General features: G+C 66.1%; 3 protein-coding genes across 5 annotated transcripts; all 3 read right to left on the bottom strand.

Moving 5' to 3' along the window:
- Nucleotides 1–36: 36 nt before the first annotated feature.
- Nucleotides 37–10,342, bottom strand: DMTN (dematin actin binding protein). Of its 3 annotated transcripts, XM_054180754.1 has the most exons (17): nucleotides 10,106–10,341; nucleotides 5,863–5,920; nucleotides 5,490–5,546; nucleotides 4,909–4,983; nucleotides 4,575–4,730; nucleotides 4,389–4,433; nucleotides 4,150–4,258; nucleotides 3,895–3,951; nucleotides 3,654–3,806; nucleotides 3,454–3,563; nucleotides 3,246–3,351; nucleotides 3,086–3,150; nucleotides 2,929–2,977; nucleotides 2,098–2,153; nucleotides 1,835–1,894; nucleotides 1,673–1,753; nucleotides 37–1,527 (listed from the first exon to the last, which is right to left on the bottom strand). In XM_054180754.1, exons 3-17 carry the CDS (start codon nucleotides 5,505–5,507, stop codon nucleotides 1,414–1,416), a joined length of 1,254 nt encoding a protein of 417 aa, XP_054036729.1. In that variant the 5' UTR covers nucleotides 5,508–5,546; nucleotides 5,863–5,920; nucleotides 10,106–10,341; the 3' UTR covers nucleotides 37–1,413. The 3 variants fall into 3 exon arrangements, with proteins under 3 accessions (XP_054036729.1, XP_054036730.1, XP_054036731.1); XM_054180755.1 differs by lacking the exon at nucleotides 5,863–5,920 and having other exon boundaries at nucleotides 10,106–10,342; XM_054180756.1 differs by lacking the exon at nucleotides 2,098–2,153 and having other exon boundaries at nucleotides 10,106–10,340.
- On the bottom strand, nucleotides 5,533–9,767 carry LOC128900156 (uncharacterized). The gene is made up of 3 exons (XM_054180935.1): nucleotides 7,265–9,767; nucleotides 5,863–6,701; nucleotides 5,533–5,546 (listed from the first exon to the last, which is right to left on the bottom strand). Exons 1-3 carry the CDS (start codon nucleotides 7,642–7,644, stop codon nucleotides 5,533–5,535), a joined length of 1,233 nt encoding a protein of 410 aa, XP_054036910.1. The 5' UTR covers nucleotides 7,645–9,767.
- A 6,414-nt stretch (nucleotides 10,343–16,756) lies between the features above and the next one.
- Nucleotides 16,757–22,716, bottom strand: FGF17 (fibroblast growth factor 17). The gene is made up of 6 exons (XM_054180934.1): nucleotides 22,670–22,716; nucleotides 22,482–22,589; nucleotides 21,001–21,037; nucleotides 18,776–18,953; nucleotides 17,578–17,684; nucleotides 16,757–17,053 (listed from the first exon to the last, which is right to left on the bottom strand). The coding sequence occupies exons 1-6, from the start codon at nucleotides 22,714–22,716 to the stop codon at nucleotides 16,757–16,759; spliced, it is 774 nt and encodes a 257-aa protein (XP_054036909.1).
- Between the last annotated feature and the right edge of the window lie 386 nt (nucleotides 22,717–23,102).

Raw genomic sequence — 23,102 nt, 5'->3', positions numbered from 1 at the left:
AGAGGCGGGGAAAAGCAAAAGCAGCGGAGCCCGGGCTGGATAAAGCCATTTCACCTTTAATTGTAAGCAAAAAATCACTCTCACGCGGATTCTCCGACACTAGCAAATAAAATAAACTCTAAGGAAACAGAGAAAGTGAATCACTGTAGTCCAGTCAGAAAACAACCCATATTTATATATATATTTATAGATATGTCGTTTGTAGAGTAGCAGTGAAAGGCAAGTATGGGCCAGTGATTTCCCGATAAATTACATTCTTTACATCCCAACAAGGTCTAGCGGCTGGAAAGTGGCTGGAAAACAGAAACCAGGGAGCGTGGGGGGGGTGTGCGTGGGGTGTGTGGGCCGGGGGTGCGGGGGCAGAGGGGTCCTGCCCAAAACGTGTGCCCGAAGAGGGGACGGGGAGAGGTGTGAGGAGGGAAGGTGCTGCCCGGTGCCGAGCCCTGCCTGCGCAGCCATGGGGAGGAGGTGGGGGGGCAGGCAGCGCTGCCCAGACCCCCAGCGACCCCGGTGCCCACCGAGCCATGTGCCCTGCTCCTTTCTGCCCCACTGCATCCTCCTAATTCATCGCCCCATTGCCCCGCTGCATCCCCCCAGTGCATCCCCCCCCCCCGCCCCCACGCTGCAGGTGCATCCGCTGTTAGAAATGCAGCGGGAGCTGCCCTGGGGTCCCGGTGGGACCCCCCCACACGCTTCTGCCACCCATCCCGCCGTGCCCCACCTCGCCGGCATCCCCAGCCCTGCCCTCCGCCAGCCCGGTGCCGGGCAGGTTTTGGCAGTGTACGTGTCCCTTAGGGTCCCTTAGGGTCCTCGCTGCAGCAGCTGGCACAGGAGGGACCGAGGCGGGGGGGAAGATGTTAAAATGGGGGGGCTGGAGAGGGGGGCAAGGCGGGATGCCGGCCTGGCTTTGCCAGGAGCATATCGGTCTGGCAGTGAGTCAGCCCCCCCAGGCTCTTCCCGAGTCTCGGGGTGAAGGCGTGGGGGGGCAAAGGGATACCCCGAGCGGGGGGCAGAGGGGCACCCCGGGTGCGGGGGCCGAAGGCAGCCCACCCCCGGGAGGAGGGAAGCCGCCCCCGCCGCCCACACACCGGAGCCGGCACGCTCCCAGCCGGCCAAAAGCAGAGCCAGGCAGTGCCTGGATGGGGGCAGAGGGGGGGGCACAAAGCACAGAGACCCCCCCCACCTCTCCCCTCCCGGCTGAACCGTGCCTGCTCCGGGGCAGCCCCATCGCCCCGCAGGTTCGAGCCCCCCATGGGAGCCCTTTTCCTGCAGGAGGAGCGAGGCTGGGATTGGGGGGGCAGAGCCAGGGGGGCTGGGGGAGAGGGGAAGATGGAGGGGGGGGTGGGATCCTAGTAAAAACCGGCTGAGAGCCCTAAAGCGGTTACACGGCGTGACACGGGCTGAGCTGGGGGCTCAGAAGAGGAAGGCTTTCTTCTTCAGCTCGTTGCGCTTCCAGAGGGCCAGCTTGCCGAACTCCTCGGGGGGCATCTCGAAGACCCGCAGGAAATCCTCGGGGGAGAGGTGCCGCTGTGGGATGAGGAGTGGGGTGGGGGAGAGAAGGACGGTGATGGCGTGCCGGGTCCCCCCCTCCCCCTCCCCCCCTTTTCCCCCCCCCCCCCTTTGCCGCCCCCCCCCCCCCCGCACCGCTCCATGACCCCGGTTGAGCCCCTACCTCCAGCCTGGTCCTGTCCACGCCGGGCGGCAGCTTCACGCGGCCCCGGTTCGTCACCATCAGCATTTCGTAGGGGTAGATCTGCCAGGGGAGGGGGGAGGCTGTGAGACCCTCTCCATAGCCCCCCCCCCCATCCCTCCCCAAGCCCCCAGCCCCGCTCACCTTTTGCTCCAGCATGCTGGGCAGGGAATTCCCTCTGTCCATGCGCCCGCGCTGGCCGTTCTTGGCAGGGGTGGGGGGGGAATAAAGCCTGACATCAGTCGCGACCCCCACCTCCCCAAAGGGCTGCCCTCTCCCACCCGAACTGAAGCCAAGGTGACGGGCTCCATGGCACATCCACCCTCCCCATCTCCAACAATTCCCTTTGGGACCCATCACAGAGGTGGCCCCGGTGTCTGTCCCGTCCCCCCCCCCGCCCGGCGTACATCACCCCCTCGCTGGGTCTCCGCGCCGGCAGCCAGACGGGTGCTTACCTGTAGGCCTGGAAAACAGAGAGGAGCAGGGCTCAGCCCCGGGGACCCCCCTCCCTGTGTCCCCCCAGCAGCCTCCCTGGGGTGATGATGGGCCCCAAGAGGTGGTTTTCCACCCTCTGCTGAGCCCAGGCTTGCCCCGGCACCCCCCATCCTTGGGGATATACCCCATCCCTGGGGACATCCCCAGGACATCCCCGCATTGCCTGGGACACTCCAGCATCCCCCATCCCTGGGGACATCCTCACATCCCCAGGACATCCCCACATCCCCCTGGACAACCCCACAACCTCCAGGACACCCCTGCAAACCCCATCCCTGGGGACACCCCCACATCCCCCTGGACACCACCACATCCCCCTGGACACACCTGCATTCCCCATCCTTGGGGACATCCCCGCATCCCCCTGGACACCAGTGCATCCCCCATCCCTGGGGACATCCTCACATCCCCGGAGACATCCCCAGGACATCCCCACATCCCCCAGGACACCCCCACATCCCTCTGGACACCCCCGCATTCACCATCCCTGGGGACATCCCCACATCCCCCAGGACATCCCCCAGGACACCCCTGCAACCCCCAGGACACCCCTGCATCCCCCATCCCTGGGGACATCCTCACATCCCCGGGGACATCCCTGCAACCCTGAGGACACTCCTGCAACCCCCAGGACACCCCCGCATCCCCCATTCCTGGGGACATCCCCACATCACCGAGGACACCCCTGCAACCCCCAGGACACCCCCGCATCGCCCACCCCCACGCCTTGGGCTGACGCTCACCCGGGCTGCCCTTCTCACTGCCCGCCGAGCTGAACTCCGCCGACTGCAGCTGCGAAGGGGACAGGGGACAGCATCAGAGCGGTGCCACCCCCAGGGCCCATCCGAGGCCGTGTGGCCCCGGCAGCGCGGGGGGGCAGCCGCCCACCCACCCACTCACCCGGGTGAGGGTGCTCCTGCCGGAGGCGGGCAGCGAGGAGCTCTTGTAGCTCCCCATGTGCAGGGCTACAAGGGGACAAGAGACGGTCAGAGGTGCCGGCAGCCGGAGCCACCGGCTGGGGAAGGGAAGGGACGGGATGCGGGAAGAGCATCCCACGTACATGTGTGGAAGGGTGTCCGGTCCGGCAGCGAGCGGGTTTTTCTCCGGATGGGGAGAGATTTCTCCATCTCCTCCTTCAGGATCAGCTTCCCGAGGTTGGAGGTGACCTGGGGGGCGAAGGGACGCGGGTTGGGGGCCGGGTGGAGGGGTCAGCGTCAGCACGTCCCCAGCCCCTCGCAGGGCACCCGCTGGCCCACTCAGCCCCTCACCTTGCTCAGCTCCTGCCTCTGGAGCTCCCGCAGGTTCTTCATCTCCTCCGTCAGGTCCTCCTCCTCCTCCTCCCCTCTCTTGGAGGCCATCCGCCTCCTCCACTCCGTCTCTGGGGGAAAAGAGGGGCTGTTAAATCCATCCACATCACCCCCGCGGGGTCTCTCGAGGGGGGATAAACCTGCCCCCGTTCCCCACCTACCCACGACGGCCAGGGACGGGGGGCACGGCCAGTAGTCGGTCTCGATCTTGGCGGGCTGGTTGGGGTCCGGGGGCTGCGCCGCCGGGAACTTGGAGGATTCGATGATCAAGTCCTCTATGAGATGCTTCCCGTGGTGGGCGCCGGGGTGGTGGTCTGTGGGGCACGGGGTTGGGGGGGGTGGGGGTGTGAGGCAGCGTCCGGGGGTGCCCCATCCCGTGGGACAGACCCCCCCCCAGCTCACCTTTCTGCCTGTAGATCGGAGGCTTCTTGTATATGTTGAGCTCCGTCGTGTCCGTCTCTGCAAGGGAAAAGAGGGGTCGGGGGCCGGGAATAGGGAGCTCGTGGCTCTGGGAAGGTGATTGCCCACCCCGTGGTGGGTTCGCACTGGGGTTCGGGATCGGGCAGTGCTGGGGAGGGGGTCCCGGGGATGGGGGGGTCCCGAGGATAGGGGGGTTCAGGGTGGCGGGGGGGATCGCGGTGCTGGGGGGGAGCGTACCGGGTCGGTGGAAGTGCTGCACGCTGCTGCGGGCTGAGCTGCCCCCCTGGCGAGAGGGGGGCTGTGGGGCACTGCTGGGGGTCCGGCTCTCCAGCCACTCCCGGATAACCTGCGGGCAAAGTGGGGGGGAGGGGGGGGGGGACCAGTGAGCAGCGAGACCCCCCAATTTGGCATCGCCCCCTCCTCCTCAGAGCCCCCCCTTTTCATTTCTCCCTGGGGCAAGCGGTGCCGGTACTCACCTCCGGAGACGGAGGAGGAGAGATGGATTTGGGAGACAGGGAGCGCTGCAAGAAGGCAAAAAGTGATTTATTCTGGCAGCCCCACATCTGCCCTGCGGGACCCCTCTCTCCGGGGTGGTGGTGGTGGGGGGGTTCCCGCTCCCTACTGGTCCCAGGGGACACGGGTGGTCCCGGGGCACCCCTCACCTCTCGGCTGCGGGGCAGCTCCACGTGCTCCATGAGCGAGTAGGTGAAATGGGGTTCGTAGATCATCAAATCCGGGCGCTCGATGTCCAGGATCGCTTTATCCTTGGGGATGGCGGCCAGGTCCTTGTAGCCCAGAACCTCGTTGTCCATTTTGGCCTGGAAGGAAAGTAGAACACACCTTTCGGTTTTGGGTGCAGAAAGGGAATATTGGGGAACGGGGAGGGCTTGCCCGCGGCTGGCATCCTCTGTGGCCCTGCTGGGCTGGTGGAGAGGGTTTGGGGAGGTGACCCCACGGCTGCGGGGATGTGGCGGGGGGACACAGGACGCTCCTTACCACGATGCTGGAGGGCGATCCTGGGACGCTGGACCCGCGGGAGGAACAGACGCTCCCAGGGGAGGTCAGCGGTTGCTGGAAGGAAAAGGGGAGATTTTAGCCAAGCTCGTCCTCGGCACGGGCAGCCCAGGAAGGGGCTCAGGGTCATGGTCAGGACGCCGGGATACGACAGGGGGGGCCGGGGACACCCCTGTGCCCCGTGGACATCAGTGCACCGGGGCAAAACGTCCTCGGGGGGGGGGTATTTCTGGAGGATGGGCGCTGGGGTTTCCTCCGCTCCAGCGCTGCGGTTCAGGGCAGGGGACACCAGGGAGGTGACAGTGGCTTGGCCGGGCCACGTTACCACTAGATGGTGCTGCCAGGCTGGGCTGGGAGGAGGAGGAGGAAGAGGAGGAAGGCAGGGCCCTGCCAGCAGCATCCCAGGGTGACTCTGCCGATGTCCTTGGCCACCAGCCCCTGCCCTTGGCCACCAGCCCCTGTGTGCCTTCCCTAGGTGCAGGGCTCCCCGCTGCCTGCTCACCCCCAGCACCCTCCCCATGGCCCCCCAGCACCCTCCCCACAGCCCCCCCCCCCCCCCTTACCTTCTGCAGTCTTTCCATTCAGCTGCGGGCTGGAGGGGCTGTGTCAGTCACAGGGTCCTGCATGGGGAGAGCAGGGGTTTTGGGGCACTGCCAGGGTGGGCAGGGAGCACCCCAAGGTTGGTCCCGGGGTCGGGGGGGGCTGGCCAGACCCCAGCTCCCCACCACCCTCCTGCTGTGGGGCTGAGCCCGGTAGCCCCCCACGCACCAGACCCCAAAGTGGCATGAGGCTGGCACGGCCCCACTGGCAAATATTCCTGCGCTGGCAATAGGACAGGCTTGCCAGGGGATGCCACCATCCCCAGGGGTGGCCAAATGGCCCCCAGTGGCCCCAGGGCAGGGAGGAGGCGCTGGGTGATGCCGGACCCCCCCTCACCTCTGTGGTTCCACATCCCTCTGGGCGCTAACGCCGGGCTGGGGCTTGGGTGCTGCCTCTGCGACGGAGAAGAGAGAGGTGACAGCGGCTCGGAGGGTGACCACGGAGGGTGACAAGCAAAACCTCCTCCTCCCGCTGTCCCTGCTGTCGTCCACCCCCCCAGCCCGGTGCCCGCAGCTCCCTGCCCTGCTGCGTGCCCCCCCGCCCTTGCCCGTGCCGGCTGCCGGCCCCGCTGCCCGGCGGCTGCTGACGAGGGCTGGCAAGCAGAGCAGAGGTAATGAAGCGCTTTGTCCGCCGGCCCCGAGCGGCCTCGAGAAGGCTCCAGCGGCAACGGGACGGGCATTGCTGCGCTCAGCCCCTGCCCCGCAGCCCCCCGGGGCCTCAGCCCTCCCTGGGCTTTAAACCCACAATGCCCCACACAAAGGGGAAAATTCCCCATTCTCCTCAAAACTTCTCCTTTCAGAGGGGAGGGCGTTGGGAAAAACCTCGTGCCATCCAGGCAACAACAGCAACGGCAGCGCGGAGCCCTCCAGCCTTGAAGCCCCCCGCTCCCGGCACCCGGCGGCTTGTATATAGGGTTGGGGGGATGCCGCCGCCTCTGGGGACCCCCAACCCCACTATCCCCCCAGCCCCACAGCTCCCAGCACAGGCGCAGAGCCCATCCCTGTGGGATGCGGAGATGGAGAAGACCCAGATGTGACAAAGCCCAGAGCATCCGCCAGCCCGGCATGAGGTACCGCCCTCGGCTCGCTCCTCCGAGGGTCGAGCCGGGACGAGGATGCTCTGCCGAGGACGCTCGGCACCTCCGGGCTTGAGCTTCATCCCTCCTTTGAGACCACCTAGAAACAAATAACCCCCCGCTTCGGGCGCTGGGCGGCGGGGCCGGGGGGGTGGGGGTGTCCCAAACCGCTCACACCCATTCCCAGCACCTCCCAGGGGGTCTGCAGGACGCGGTTGCCGGTGGGACGGGCACCCCCGGATCGGCAGCGAGCGCGGTACAAGGCGGCATTGTCCGGGCGAGCAGCGGCCGCCCCGCACACCCATGAGCTCACACTTTCCAGGGGCAGAGCCAGGGCAAATCCCCCCCCTTTGCCCCCCCCCCACCACCGCCTCCTCACCCCACGGCGCTGGGTGGCACGGGTGGGCTGGGGGACAGGGGGTGGGGGAGGCGGTGGCGGCGAGCAGATGGATGAGATGGCAAAGAGCAGGAGGCAGCGAGGAAGCGGCAGAGGCCGAGGGAGGGTGGGTGCGGGGACGGGTGGATGCGGATGCCAGCGGGGAAGGAAAACAAGCCAGAGCCGGGGGACGCGGAGAGATGCCGCGACGGAGCCCAGAGGGGTGCCGGGGCCGCACAACCAGCCTGGGACGCGGTCACCCCCCCGGCCGGGGGATGCGGGGACACCTTATCTGGCGCAGGCAGAGAGCCACCGCCCCGATGGCAGCCTCTCTCCCCATGGCAACCTCCAATCTCCCTCGCAGGTCCCCCGCACGCTCCCTTGCTCCTCGCGATAAGGCCGGCCTGGCGTGTGTTTGGGATTTTCCTGGCCAGGAGCGTGAAGGGGTGGGGGTGGGGAATAACGCCGTGTCCCCCCTCCCGGGGCGATGCTGCGGGTACCCATCGTGCGGGAGCGGGGAGAGGAAGGCGCTGGGCAGGGATGTACGGGATGAGGAAGAGCGATGGAGGGAGGGAGGGATGGATGGACAGACGGACGGACCACGTGCCGGCGGGGCTTTGCCAGGCTGGAGGGGTGCTGGGCCCCCCCCCATCCTTGCACGGCACATCCCGGGGGTGGGGGGGGGGCCGTGGGGAGGGCTGTCGCTGCAGCGGGAAGAGGCCAGTTCCCTCCTCCCCACCCCGAGGAAATCCGGATTTGACTTTCCGCAGCCGCCAAAGCCATCAGCGCCCGGCACCCGGGCGGGGGGCCAGGCTGCGCCAACCCCCTCGCCCCCAGGGAAGGGGGGAGCGGGCAGAGACCCCCAGCCTTCCTCCCCTCTCCTTTCTCCTCCTCCTCCTCGCTGCTTGCCTTGCCCTCGCCATCCTGCTGGCCACGGGCACCCTGCTGCTCCCGCAGCTGCCCCGGCTCCCGGCCAGCGATGGAGGTGGCGGGGGGGGACACGGTGGGGTCACAAGTTCCCCGAACAGACGGTTCCCGCCAGCCCTGGGAACGGCGTCCGGTGCTTCCCAGCCCAGCCCCGGCCTCCTCCTCCTCCTCCTCCTCCCATCGCAAACCCCAAACAAACACGGCCTGGGAGAGGCTCTGAGCATCCTCCCCGCCTCATCGGGGGAAACCGAGGCACCGCCGCACACCGGGGCCCCACCGGCAACTCGATCACGGCGGGGAGCACGTGGGTCCCCAACCTGCATCTCACCGGTGTCCGGTTCCTCCTTTGTCCTGTTTCTCGCCCTTTCCCTCCCGGCCAGAGCATCATCGCCCGGCAGAGGGGAGCGACTCTTCGGCTATTGACAGCCCATTGCTTCCGTGCCATTGCACCCTGCACCGAGGGACACCTCGGTGGCCTTAAAAGCCACCAGCTGCCAGCGCCTGGCCCCCGGGATTTTTCCATCCCTGGGAGGGTGGAGGGTGCACCCTGCCCAGCTCCCCTCCCGCAGACACAGGGCTGCTCCGTGCCTTAGTTTCCCTGGCTGGGGGGGGAAGATAACAACAATCCTCCCACCCCATCCAGAAGTGGATGGAGGTGAAAGGGGCATTTCCACCTCCCCCAGTTTCTCCATTCCTCCCATCCGAGGGATCTGGGCCAACCCCGCTGCTCTCCTGGCCCCCAGGAACCCCCCTACAACTGTAGACCGGGGGTGCGCGGAGCTCGCCCTAAAGCTCCTGGATGGGGGGGTGTCCATCCCTGGCCCCCCTGCCCCGATGGCCATGCTGCAGCCCGCTGTGGGCAGCGGCTCACGTGGCACGTAATCTGGGATTAAAATGGGATTAGCCTGCTCATCCCGCACGCGGAGGGGCCGGGAGGGACCCGCTGGGGGTGTGTGGGGAGGCCGCGTCCCTCCGAGGGTCCCGGCGTGGGGCTGGTGATGCTCCCGGTCCCCGAGGAGCCCCCAGCTCTGCCAGCCCTGGCCATCGCCCCGCGGGATGCCCTGAATCCAACACCTCGGGGTGGCAGGTCCCTGGGTGCCCCAACGCCCTGCATGGGGCCAGCACAGCCAGGCACCCGCCTGGGAGGACACCGGGCGGTGGGATGCGGCCGGGGGCTCCCCGGGGATGAGGTGGCAGCTGGTGGCCCAGGTCTTCCCAGGAGAGAAGGGGCTTAGCCCTGCCTGACCACCGGCCCCGCACGCCCACGTCCAGCAGCCGCCTTCCCCCCCGGGAGATGGCTCCATCCATGGTCAAGAGCTGGGGGGCCATGCTTCGCACCCCACTTTCCCCCCGCCAGGTAGCCCCCCGGTGGTCCGTGGCAGTGGGGCGATGGAAGTTTGACCCCTCAATGGGGCTGGATGGGGCCAGGAGGAGTTGGGCGGTCTCCAAAAACCCATTCCCACGTTGAGACGCCGACCCCCACGGCCCCATCACGCTGCACATGGGGAGCATCAAAGCTGATCACCGCCTGGTGGGGGGGGAGCAGGATAGGCGTGCCCCCCCTCCCCCAGCAACGGTGCTGAGACCCCACAAACTCGCTCCACAAGTGGGGCTGGGAATGGCCGGGCTGCTCTGGCCTCCTCCCTCGGGACACACACGGTGGGATGGCAATGTCCCCAGGGGAGGAGGACAGGGGATGTCCCTGCTCCGCTGGCAGTGGCCGAGCCTCGCTGGGGGGAAGGTCCCGGGGGGGGGGGGGTTGTGGGGTGAAGTGGGGTGCTGAGAGCACCGTACTGCCGGGGAGGGGATGCTGGTGGGAGCCCGGGGAGGGGTAACCCCGCTGGCGACGGAGCCCGTGTCCCCGCGTCCCCATCTCGGGTCACCGCCCTTCCTGTCCCCGCGGCCCCCCGGCCCCCCCCCCCCCCCGGCAAAGGCAGCTGGCTTTGCAGCGCCGGGCGTGGGGAGGGGGCACTGGAGAAGACGGAGAACAAGATGTGGGGCTGTCCCCAGCCCCCCGGGGAGAGGGGGCTACGCTGAGCCAGGGGAGGGGGAGCGGCGGCACCAGAAAGGCGACGGGAAAGCAAAGGGCGGCCGATGCCGACCCCGACGAACCGGCCCCTCCAGACCCCCCCCACCCGGCCATGGGTCCCCCACCGGCGGCCGCCTCCCTCCCCACCAAGCCCCGGCGCACGGCCACTCACCTAGGGATGGGGACACCGCATGCCTCCAGCCGTGGCGAGCTGGCGGGGGGGACACCAAGGGCCTCCTCTGCTCGGCCGGCTACCGAATGACCCCGCTGGCTAGCGGGCCGGCTGGCCTGGCTGCGGCCGAGCCACCGCCGGCGCGCTGCGGCGCGCATCCGAGAGCGTGACGAGCCAAGCGAGGGCGGGCGGGCGAGCGTGCGGGCGGGCGAGCGAGCGAGCCAGCCGGCCAGCCGCTATCTCCCGGCCCCAGCACCGCGGCTGTGCCGCCCGCCGCACCGATAACCCGCTGCCGGGCGCCGGGGAGGGCGTGCGTGGGTGGGTGGGTGCGTGGGTGGGTGGGTGCCGCTCGCCTCTCCCCACCTCTGCTCGCTGGCTCAGTCCCTTTCCCAACAAGAGGAGAATTAGCCGGCATCATGACGAAGCAGTATTCGCCCCTGCCACGGCCGCCGCTCGCTCCCGCCGCTTCCCAGCCACAAAGAGGGAGGAAAACAGGAATAAACCCAGCCTGACCGACAGACACCGCCTGCTCGCCCAGAAACAGCCCGCAAGGTGGTGGGGGTCCCCAGCACACGCAACCCCCCCCCCCCCCCAGCCCCGCCTCGCTCCAGCCCCTGCTGCAAAGAGGGGATGCAGCTGGGGAGAACATTCCCAAGGTGGGCTTTGGCACCCCTGGGTGGGGTTTTGGCACCCCCGAGCCCTATGAAGCTGAGTAAGGCGGGGGCTGAGCACCCCACGGAGCATGGGCTGGGCTGTGGGTGAGGACGGCACCCACCCCGGTCCAGCCCGAACCCCAGCCTGGGTTTTAGGGGTGCTCCGAGGGCGGCACCCACCCCTCCCTGCCCTGGGAGTGGAAACGCAGCAGGAATTTCCATCTGCGGGGCCAAGAGAGCTCAGCGAGTGCCTGGGAATCTGCTAAAAATCAAGCCCTGACCTCCGCGCTGACAGGGAGAGCCCGGAGCCTGGCAGCGGGGAGAGCTGCTGCCCCCCACATCCCGACCCCCCCAATTCCTGGGGATCCGTGGTCCAGACCCAGAGCCCCCGGGGCTCGGCGGTGGGGCTGGGCTGGGGCAGGGCAGGGAGGTTGTGGCCAACCCCATCCCTCCGGAGCCCCTCGGCACACAGACCTGGCCAAGGATCCAGGTGGCCGGGGCACAGGACTGGTGCCACGGCCAGATCCCCCCCCCACCCCCCCACCTCCGGGGGTGCCAGGGCTGCGTCGGCGTCGCAGCGCCGGGAGCCGGTGTCTATTCCCAGCTCTGTGTGGGAGAGAGCTGCCTGGCGACAGCGGCTCCGTTGCTGGGTCCCCTCCCCAGCGCTACGCTCCATGCTCTTTGGTGCCTCAGTTTCCCTCCTGGCTCAAGCAGGGGGCCGCTGGACCCCCCTGGACATGCATCCAGGGGGATGCGGGTCCGGGGATGCGGGTCCAGGGATGCACCTCTGGGGGATGCACACCCAGGGATGCAGGTCCAGGGATGCACATCTGGGGGGAATTCATGCCCAGGGATGCACATCTGGGGGGCTGCACACCCAGGGATGCACCTCTGGGGGATGCACGCCCAGGGATGCACATCTGGGGGGGCTGCACACCCAGGGATGCACATCTGGGGGATGCACGCCCAGGGATGAACATCTGGGGGGATGCACACACACGCCCTCTGGTACCCAGGCCAGCCCGGCTGGTTGGACCAAGACCATCACGGCCTCGACCCCAAGATGCCACCATACCCCCACACTGAAGGCGGGGGGTTCGCCAGCCCCTCCAGCCGCCCCCCCGGGGCCATACGCATGAATAATCAAGGCTCTGTCTGCCTTACCCCCCCCCACCCCGTGCTAACCCAGTTTCTCAAGCATGAAGACGACCGCAGCGGCTGCTCGGCAGCTGCCACCTGCGCCCGGGGCCGCTCGGGCGTCTGAACCGGCCGTGACACCCGCCGTGGGCTCAGCGGCCCCCCCCCCCCCCCGTGCCACGAGCCCAGCACCCCGGGGGTGCCTGGAGGGAGGGAGGAGTTTGGAAAGGCACGTATCCTGCACCAGCCGGGCACCCTGGTGCGCACCCGTGAAAGCCAAACCCGGACACGCTCATCAGAGCCCCCCAGCCCCATGGGGTCGTCCCCCATCCCGGCGATGCCCTTCAAAGCCAGGCCCATGACAGGGAGCTGCTGGTTTCCTACCGGGAGGGGGGCTGCTAGGGGGGGCTGGAGTGAGGGGAAAGAGGGGTAGCAGGGCCCTACCTTCAAGGGAGCCCATGGCCTGCCGCAGGCAGGTCTGCCTGTCCGCCGGGAGCCATGCCTGCGCCGAGCATCCCCTCCCCTGCGCCGCACGGCACGTTGCTACAGCGACCGCCTCCCGCCGCAACCCGCTGGAGCCCAGCGATGGAGGATGTGCAGGAGCATCCTTCGGCCTCGCCGAGCCACACGGAAGGATGTGCGGGAGCATCCTTTGGCCTCGCCGAGCCACGGAGGGATGGGCAGGAGCACCCTTCGGCTTCACCGAGCCATGGAGGATGTGCAAGAGCATCCTTCGGCCTTGCTGCCCCACAGGATGGGGGCGAGGACCCCTCCTGCAGCCCCTTTGTGAGGCATTTACCTGACTCAAAATTGCCCCCCAGCTGGGTTTGCAGGGAGCATTGCCCCGGAGGAGCCCGGTGACAGCAGCCCCGCGAGGGCTGGCCTGGATACAACCCATGTCCCAGGGGACACCAGCACCTGTCCCCCCCAGTAATGCCCCCGTCCAGATCATGGGAGCTCCCTGTCAGCACTGGCACCCTGTGGGGTACAGGGGGCTGGGGATGGCAGCGGGATGGGGGGATGGCAGCAGGACGGGGGGCTGGCACCCATCACCTCGGCAGTGAGGTGGTTGCTCTGGGGACATGGCTGCAGGGGAGCTGCCCTCGCTGCCTGCACAGCCCCCCCAGGATCTTAACTACCCCCAGCATCTGAGATTCCCAAGGCCCCCCAGCATCCTCATTCCCTCCAGCATCCTTACTCCCTCCAGCATCCCAAAGCTCCCCCAGCATCCTAACTTTCTTGAGCATCCCCAAGCCCCCCCAGCATCCTAACTCCTCGGAGCTTCCCAAAGCTCCCCAGCATCCCAAGCCCCCCCAGCATCCTGATTCCACCCAGCATCGTAACACCCCCCAGCATCCTAAAGCTCCCCAGAATCCTAACTTTCCTGAGCATCCCAAAGTCCTCCCAGCATCCTAATTCCCCCCAGCATACCAGGGCCCCCCAACATCCCAAAGCTTCCCCAGCATCCCAACTCCCCCCAGCATCCCAAGGCTCTCCAGCATCCTAACTCCCGCCACCACCCCAAGGCTCCCTAGCATCCTAACTTTCCTGAGCATCCCAAAGCCCTCCCAGGACCCTAATTCCCCCCAGTATTCCAGGGCCCCCCAGCATCCTAACTCCTCCCAGCATCCCAAGGCTCCCCAGCATCCCAAGGCCACCCCAGCATCCCAAAGTCCTCCCAGCATCCCAAGGCCACCCCAGCATCCTAACTCCCCCCAGCATCCTAACTAATTCCCCCCAGCATCCTAACTAACTCCCCCCAGCATCCCAAGACTCCCCCCAGCATCCTAACTCCCCCCAGCATCCCAAGGCTCCCCAGAATCCCAAGGCCACCCCAGCATCCCAAAGTCCTCCCAGCATCCCAAGGCCACCCCAGGATTCTAACTCCCCCCAGCATCCTAACTAACTCCCCCCAGCATCCCAAGATCCCCCCGGCATCCCAAGGCTCCCCAGCATCCTAACTCCCCCCAGCATCCTAACTAACTCCCCCCGGCATCCCAAGGTCCCCCCGGCATCCCAAGGCTCGCCCCAGCATCCTAACTCCTCTGAACATCCCAAGGCCCCCGAGAGAGAGCAAAGCCTTGGGAAAGGCTGGGCACGCCGCGGCGGGGCGAGACACCCTCCAGTGCACTTTCTGCACAGAGGACATTCCTGTCCCCACCTCCGCCCCCCGCCCCAGGTCTCACCTCAAAAAACAAGAAAGAAGCAGTCTGAGGGTTGGGTTGGTTTTTTTTTTTTTTTTCTTCCCCGGTCATAATTAAAAAGGACTCACCCTTCCGAGCCCTTTCTATCCCGGGAGGTCGAGAAGAAAGAGAGGGGAGGAAGGGGAAAACCCTGAAAGAAAAGAGAGGAAGGGCTTGGGAAGGAGAAGAGAAGGAGGGAGGGGGGAGAATGGGACGGGGAAAAAATTAAAGCGGAGATTACACAAAGGGAACTCCTCTACCTTTGAAGCTTTGGCTAAATTGGGGAGGGGGCGGCGGGGGTAGGGAGGGTCCGGACCCAGTCGGCCCCTTTCTCAAAGCCCTCTCCTTTCAAGAATGTCTCGAATTCCTGGGGAAACAAGGAGCCGGGGGTTGTGGGGCCGAAGGAAACAGGAGGGGGAAAAAAAAAATAAAAAAATTACCCCGACAGCTCGGCTAATTCCTGTCCGCCACACCTGGGCAGGCAGCGCCGGCCGCATTGTTCGGCCGTAATTGCTGGGTGTTGCATTTCTCTTCTGCTTTAAAGCTTCATTTAACTCAAACTGTTATAATTTTCTCCCCACAGCCCCCCTCACCCCAGCACAGTGTGTCCCCCCCCCCCATCATTATGCTGGCGGGGCTTTGTAGGGGCTGGGTGAGCCCCGGTTAAGGGATTACATCCTCCCCGTGGTCCGGCCGCCACCTCCCAGGGCATTGTCGGAGGGGAAAGCAATTATGGGGAGGATGGGACGGCACGGGCTGGGGGCACCGACCTCGGGGCCTGGGGGGACAGCCCGACCGGCGGCCACCGAGGGGTGGGCGAGCTGGTGGCCCCGGGCCAGGGGAACTGCGGGTACCAGGCTGGGTACACCCACAGGGCATCACCTTTGACAGGGACCACACTGGGTACCCCCACGGGACATCACCTTTGATGGGTACCACGCTGCGTATCGCCACGGGACATCACCTTTGATGGGCAGCAGGCTGGATACCCCCACAGGGCATCACCTTTGACGGGTACCACACTGGATACCCCCACGGGACATCACCTTTGATGGGTACCATGCCGGGTACACCCACAGGGCATCACCTTTGACAGGGACCACGCTGGGTATCCCCACAGGGCATCACCTTTGACGGGTACCACGGTGGGTATCGCCACGGGACATCACCTTTGATGGGCAGCAGGCTGGATACCCCCACAGGGCATCACCTTTGGTGTGAAGCAGTGGGTACCACGCTATGTACCCCCACGGGACATCACCTTTGGTGGGTACCACGCTGGGTACCCTCACAGGGCATCACCTTTGACGGGTACCATGCTATGTACCCCCACGGGACATCACCTTTGACGGGTACCACGCTGGGTACCCCCACAGGGCATCACCCTTGGCATGAAGCAGCAGGTACCACGCTACGTACCCCCACAGGGCATCACCTTTGACGGGTACCACTCCGGGTACCCCCACAGGGCATCACCTTTGTCGTGAAGCAGTGGGTACCACACAGGGTACCCCCATGGGACATCACTTCCAATGCGTACCACGCCGGGTACCCCCACAGGGCATCACCTTTGACGGGTACCATGCTGGGTACCCCCACAGGGCATCACCTTTAACAGGTACCACACCGGCACAGACAGGGACGGGGAACCCCCCGCAGTCGCCACCTTCATCCTCCTGCCACGCATCTCTCCCCGAGCATTGGGTGCTTGCACCCTGGGTCGGTGAGGGCACCCTGTGCCCAGGGGGAGGTGGGTGACCCCCCCATCCCAGCAGGCACAAAGCCTACGGCAAAACCTTGGCACGGGAACGAAAACTCCCCCAGGCCCCATCAGTCTAGACACTCGCTTTTATTTGCCTCGGGGTTTCCTCCTTTACACAAATAAACTCCAAAGTCTAACTGTTTAGGCCTAAAACCGACGCATAAAGGAAACAGCAGAGCTGGTAAAAACACAGAAACAACCGAACCAAAAATAAAAATAACCTAAAGGCGGTTTCTCTTTGGCCAGCGGAGCCTGGTGGGCACCCATGCGTGTCCCCACACTGCTAGCGCCCCGGTGCCACCGGGCGAGGGCACAGACCTTCCCCTCCAATAAATAAGGCAGAGACCCCACGGCCGCGGGGATACAAGTGCTGGCCACGGGGTCTGCGTGCCCCTGCACCCCCCGCCTCCCCTCTGGAGCTGCACAGACAGACGGACAGACAGACGGGCACCCCCCGATCCCCACCACCCGTCCGCCCGCGGTGCCCTGCCATCCCTCGCAGGGACGGGCACAGCATCCCACAGTCCCGGGGCTGGGGACAGTCTCCCCATCCCGCTCCGGCGGGGACATCCCGCAGTCTCGTGGCCGGTCCCATCCATCCCCGGCACTCAGAGGGATGTCTGTGGGGATGGGAACGTGGCTGGGGGTCCCAAGCCCTTGGTGGCATGGCGACAAGTCTCCGAGGGGAACGGGCAAAGGCACTGGGTGGTGACGGTGGGTACCATAGGATGCTCCGGGGACAAAGGGACACCAGTGACCGCGCGCTCCCCAACCTATTGGCCGTGCCCAAGAGGAGTATAAAAATAGAGCATCTTTAGAAGAAGAAGTGGGGAAGAAACAGTGCTGGAGGGTGCTGGGACGAAGGGGCAGAGTCTGGCGGGGCCGAAGGCCGCGAGGATGAGGAGGGCAGGCGCCGTTATGTGCGGGGGCGAGGGGCGCGGGTGCGGCGGGTGCGGCGGGTGGGGGAGGACGAGCCCACGAACTCGAACTGCTTCTGCCGCTCGGCGTTGTTGGGGAAGGGCAGCTGCCCCCGGTACAGCCGCTTGATGAAGTGGGCTTCCCGCTGGTTCTGGCGGCTGCGGGAGGCTTTGCGGGGCCGGCCCTTGCGGGTGAAGGCCATGTACCAGCCCTCGTAGCGGGCGTTTTGGAAAGCCGTGTAGTTGTTCTCCAGCACGATCTCCGTGAAGATGCAGTCCTTGCTCTTGCCGTTGGGCTGCGGGAGGACGAGGAGGTCGGGGGGGGGGCAATTAGCACCTGCGGGGATGGGGGCTTGGGGATGGGACCCACGAGGTGCTGACAACCCCTTTCCCACCCCTGCCACCCCCAGACCACTCCTGCCACCCCCCTGCCCACTTTTGCCACCCCCCAAGACCATCCCTGCCACCCCCCAAGACCATCCCTGCCGTGTTCACCACGGCGCCAACCCCGATGCACCAGGACCAGCTCCCCAAAGGCTTCTCCTTGCGGGAGCCAGGCTGAGCATCACGGTGCTGATGGAGGAGAAGGGGGACTGGCAGCTTATGGGGGGGGGGCAGGGAAAGCCCCCCCCTCCTCTCCAACACCGCACCCCCTATGACTGGGGACACGGGGACCAGCTTGGCCGAGCATCCCAGCTCCAGATGCTCCGTGGGATGCCCGGGCTGGGGGATGTCCAGTCGCTCAGCGGGATGCTCTGGGGACTGGGGACACGCAGAGGGTGAGCGTTGGGGGGCGGGGGGGGGGGGGAGTGGGACTCACTTTCCCGATGAGCTTGCCCCGCTTGCTCATGCAGATGTACTTCTCGCTCTCGGCCCCCTTGATGCGGACGCGGCTCCCGAAGGTGTCCGTCTCCACGATGAGCTTGGCTGTGAAGAAGGGAGCAAGGGAAAAGTGTCCCACGGGGAGCTGCGACACCCGTTTCCCCCCCCCCCCCAAGAGTTACCGGCACCCAAACCACCCCCATCCCCTTCTCCCTGCCTCCGTCTCACCCCCCAGCACCCCTCCCTGCCCGTCGCCGGTGGGGCCGGGCGGACGGCGAGCCCCCGCAGCCGGGGCAGGGCAGCCCTTGCCGGGGGATGCTCCCCAGCCATGATGCTAAAGGGCCTTTGTTAAAACCCAGCAGAGTCAAACCAGGCGTTTGATGAAAGCACCGGAGAGAGAAACAGCCCCTTCCTCCCCCCCCCAACCCCCGGCACATCCTCATTGTCAGCCATTCAATGGTTTTTCCAGGGCTAGACCGAGTCCGGCACCCGGCGGGTTAATTATCCTCGTCCTCATTGTGTCTCTACGCCACGGCGCTGGCTCCAAAGGTTGGGAGCCGACACTGAAACCAATGACCCCGGCAGGTCCTGCGCTCCCGGACAGCCCAGGGAGACCTGGAAAGGTGGGGAATCAGCTTTGAAATAGCCTTTTCCCCAAGCTTTTTGGTGCCGGGGACGCCAGCCTGGCCTTTGAGGGGCCGTGGTGCCCATCAGCGTGGCGTCGGGGACGGGGATCCCCAGCAAACCCACCCCCCCGCCCCGGGGAAAGGTGACGGGGCCGGGGTGGGCTCTGCCCTGGGTGGGCTGCCCCTGCTGCCCACCGCGTAACGGAGATGGAAGAGGCTGATGCTGGGATCGGGTGGTTCTCCTCCGGGAAAAGCTGCCTGTCTCGCGCCAGCAAGAGATGAGAAAGCAAAAACCCTAAATATAGGGCTTAGGAATGCTGCGTGCTATCAGAGAAATGCCTGATTTTGGAAGTTTTGAGGTCAGGGCTGACTGCTTGGGAGCCGTGCCCTCACCGGAGTTACTTGGGGGATTTTTTGGGTATAAAACCAGCTAGACAGCGCAATTAAAACCTCCCCGCCGGCCCTCATTTTTCCCTGCAAAACTTCTCTGCGAAGAGGTGCTTTCCCCGGTCTTTTCCAACTGTCCCGGGATGGGGATAAAATCCCTCCGGGAAGCCACCGGCCCCTTACCGAACTTGTTGCCGTCCTCGGCGGTGGCGGTGATCCTTTTGCCGTTCACCTGGACGTGCTTGCCGCTGGTCCGGCTGTAGAGCTGGTACTCCCTGATCTGCCGTCGGCTCAGCTGGTCGGTCATGGCCCCCTGGTCCCTCACGTACTGGTTAAAATTAGGAGACGGTTGATTCTCCCCCTTTGTTTACAAAGGGAAAAATAAAATCAATTTGTTTCGGACAGCCGAGGGCAAGGGGACGGAGCGGGGAGCCCGGGGGGGGCTGGGGTTGGCCCCGGGGGACACGGAGATCCACCCGCCACCCCCGTCTGCGGGCGAGGGAGAGCTCCCAGCCACCACCGGCCAAACTGGTCCCCTCGGAGCCAGGACGAAGGCACCGAGAGGATGCTTTAGCCCCGAGAGTGATGGGCAGGGAGAGGCAGGGGTGTTGCTCCGCATCCGCTGCGTGAGGAGGATGCGGAGTCTCGCGGAGAAGGATGCTCTGCTCCGGGCACAGCCGACCGGTCCCTCGGGAGCGGGGTCGAGCTGATACTCCCATGGCCCAGACGGACGCGCGGCAGCACCCTCCGCTCCAAGGACAGGCCGGGATGCGAGGGCTGAGCTCACAAAACACTCACCGGGTCCCTCCTTGCGGGGCGAGACCCTCCTAAAGCCGGGCTGGGTGTCCCAGGAGCGGAGCCGTCCCCTCCCCGTCCACCCCGAGCACCCACCGACCCTGGGACCGGAGGGAGAAAACACCTCGCGGACCCCAACCAGCTGCGCGGCTTCTGCTAACGGGGCGGGGGGGCACAAAGGCAGGGGGGTTATTGTACGGCAAACGGCAGCTAATTACTGCAGATGAGCTGGGGAAGGGGGGGGATTAGTGCCGGTGGTCGCCCCCGTCCGCGTACGGGACTCCAACCAGCATCTCTCGACGTGCATCCTAAGAGAAGACCTGATCTAAACCCGGTGCAAGGGGGAAGCGGGGGCTCAGCGTAGCACCCAGGGGACACCAGCCCCAGCTGAACCGTCCCAAAAACCATTTCCAAAAGGGTTGTGGGCAGGGGAACAGGTTCCGGGAGTTTTGGGGGGCCGGCTGCCCGGTTTGGGGCGCAGAGCGTCACCCGGGCGCTCGGGGACCTGCCACCCCGCATCCCACCCCCGGCTGCAGCGTCACCTCGCTGGGCGCGAAGCCCGGCATGAGGGGACCCGTCCCTGCCTGCTCTTGCGGGGATCGGGGGGAGCAGCGGGATGGTGGGGGGCACTGCCGGTCCCCCCCCCCCCCTTTGTGTGCGCCTGGGGACTCATTTCCTGCCAGGATCCACTTTAAAGCCTTTGGGGCTGGCCGAGGAGGTGGGCTGCTGGGGAGGGCGGGGGGGGGGATGGCCCCTCTCCATCAAAGGCGGTTCCTTTCCCCTCTCATTTTGAAAGAAATAAAAGCATTTACCTTGGGAAGAAGGAAAAAAAAAAAGAAAGAAAAAGAAAAAGAAAAAAAAAAAGAAAAAAAGGTCCCGAGCATGTATTAAGGCTGCGGGGGCCGGCAGCGACGGGGGTTTTGTTCGGGCTCCGGAGCAGAGGGTGCTGATATGGAACAGTGCATTTTAATAGCCGCGGCCTTTCTAAAGCGCACAAAAAGGGACGGTGCAGCCTGAGAGGGTGGGGAGGCGGGGGGGGGGGAGAAGGGAAGGGGGTGTCCAGGCTCACCCCACCCCGCTGGTAGGTGGGTGGGTGGGTGGAGGGGGGGTACCAGAACCTGCTCTGCCCCGTTAACCCCCTCGGCAGCCGGCCTCGGCGGGGGCAGAGTCCGGCCCCGGGAGCTCAAGGCTGATGGAGACTTGGCACGTCCCTCCCCCAGCAAGGCTGCGAGAAACGTATCTCCTGGCCCGGGGAGGGCTTCCTCGCTGGCCTTGCAGGTGGGAAAGCAGAGGGGTCCGGGGAGGATGCGCTTCCCCATCGCCAATACCCCCCAGTGCCCATCCATTGCCGCCCCGAGGCCGGCGCCGATGGGCACAACCGGCTCCGGTGGGGACCCATCCCCGCGGGCACCTTGGCAGCATCCTTCCCCTGCCCCGCCGCTGGGTACCACCTGGGGTGGGCACGCACCGGCTCCCCCCAGGAAAGCCCCCCCCCTCCCGGCCACCAGAGCAAAGGACATCCCCGAAGCAGGCGGTGGGTGGCAGAGGGGGCGCCTGGGCCCAAGCTGGCTCTGCCAGATGTGCCGCGGGGTGAGGAAAACACATCCACGTACCTGGGTCTGACAGGAGAACATGAGGAGCTGGAAACATCTGGGAGACAAAAGAGGAGAGAAACAGGGTGTTTTGTTGGGGGTTAGTTGTTTTCTCTTCCCGTCCCTGTCCCCCCCGCCCCGACCCCCGGCAAGGAGTCGTCTAACGGCACTGAGAATAAACTCCTGATAAAACCCGGGTTGCAAAGGACGGCAGGGAGCGGCGCGCGGGGCTTACATGGAGAGGTTCTGCAGGCTGAGGGGCTGCATGGCGCGCGTCGAAGTCCCCGAGCCACCGGCATGCAACGACTCTGGCTCTCCGCGAACCTGCCCTCCCTCACCGCCGGCACATCCCCGTCCCCTCCTTCCTGGGGTCACCCCCACTTTTGGGGCGGACGAAGGGAAAAAGGGGTGAAAGCCAGGCTGCAAGCCCACGTGCGATGCCAATGTCTCCGGAGAAGCAGCAACGACGGAGCATGGGGGAGGCAGCCGGGGTTGGGTCCTCTCCTCCTCCTCCTCCGGCCCTGGGGGCTGCACGTCCTACGCCTTGGGGACATCCAGAGCCATCCTGTCCCCTGCGTCCCCACCCCATCAGCCTCCTGGCCTTGGGCTAGTCGCCGGTTTGCAGTGGCTAGCGGGAAAGGTGGCTTGCGGCAGGGCAGGGGTGCACAGCCTCAAGGGCAGCACCCAGCTCCATGGAGCCGGCAGCACCCTCCCGATCCCGGTCCGGCGATGGGAGGCGGGTGGGCGACGCGCGAAGCGGCAGCCTTTAAAGGTGGGGAGATGCCGTGGGAAGAGGGGCCGAACCTCTCTCGGGAGGGCAGTCGGCGGAGGGAAGGAGGATGGGATGGAGTGGGAGGAGGGGACGGGGGGAAGTGGAGAGAGGGGGGGAAAAAGGCCCAACCGCTCGGGGTGTCCCCATCATGAAGCCCCCCCCCGCCTCGCCCGGCAGAGGGGAGGATGCTGAGGAACGGGAGATGGGGGGGGGGGTGTGTGTGTGTGTGAGATGCTGTGGGGGACAGCGATGGTAGCAGGGGTGGGGGAAAAGCCCCCGCTGTGGGGAAAAAGCCCCCGCTGTGGGGAAAAAGCCCCGCCAGGCCTCGGGGAGGGATGCGCTGGCGCGGAGGATGCTTTTTGTCACCCTCCTTTCACCCAGGTGACCCACTCCAGGCATCAGAGCAGAGAAAAGCACCGCAGCAGTTTGTAAACGGCTGGTTGAGTGTCGGGGGACGACGACACGGGACTCTGGGGGTCCTGTCCCACCCCCCCCCAGCTCCCCCCTTTTCCCTGCTCCCAGCCCCATCGGGTATTGGCTCCCCATCAGGAGGCTGCGCATCCCTCCGTGCTCCGTTTGCTTGGCCAGGAAGGTGCTAAGTGCCTTATAAACGGCCTGGCGGGGAGCTGGGGTAATTCCCGGGGAGCGGGCGGGGGGGTAAAACACCCCCATGGGGTGGCCCAGAGGGGACAGCACCCGGGACGAGGCGTTTGGTACAGAAAGCACTTGCCCCCATGCCTGTGCCTCAGTTTCCCCATCAGCCCGAGGAGGGGTATCGGACCCCACGGGAAAGGCACAATGGAGATCGGGGCGGGGAGGGGGATACCTGCACCCCCATCTGCAGGAGGGCGGGGGGGGGGGGGGGGGCCTGATTCAGTGCTAATGACCCAAATTAGACCTCCTCTGATGCCTTCTCACCTCCTGGGCCAGGAATTCAGCCCAAAACTCGGTGTGCAGCCCCCCATAACCACAAGCGTGGCATCCCCCAGCTCAGGGGTCCCCTTCCCCCCCCCCCCCCCGAGTCCCTGTGGGAACAAAAACACCCCCCCATCCCATCCCATCCCAGGGGGGGTCACGGAGCCGGGCTGTGCCTCATCCCCTCCAGCCGCGGGGGATGATTGATGGCCACGGAGCCGTCATCGCTCCTGGTGTGTGTGTCGTTCCCCCCCCCCGGCTTTGGGGCAGAGGGTCCCAGGGAGCCGTCAACGCAGCGGCGGGGGGGCCGGCTTGTGCAAGCAGCCCCTGCGGGGTGAGGAAAGGCTGGAGGGACAGGGCTGCCTGTCAAAGCCTTCTGCGTGTGGCCCTGGCAGGGGAGGGCAGCCCCTGACCCCCCCCCCCCCGCCCCGTCCCC

This window comes from Rissa tridactyla, chromosome 20, assembly GCF_028500815.1.
Source record: "Rissa tridactyla isolate bRisTri1 chromosome 20, bRisTri1.patW.cur.20221130, whole genome shotgun sequence".
NCBI lineage: Eukaryota > Metazoa > Chordata > Aves > Charadriiformes > Laridae > Rissa > Rissa tridactyla.
This window is presented reverse-complemented; position numbering and strand designations above follow the sequence as displayed.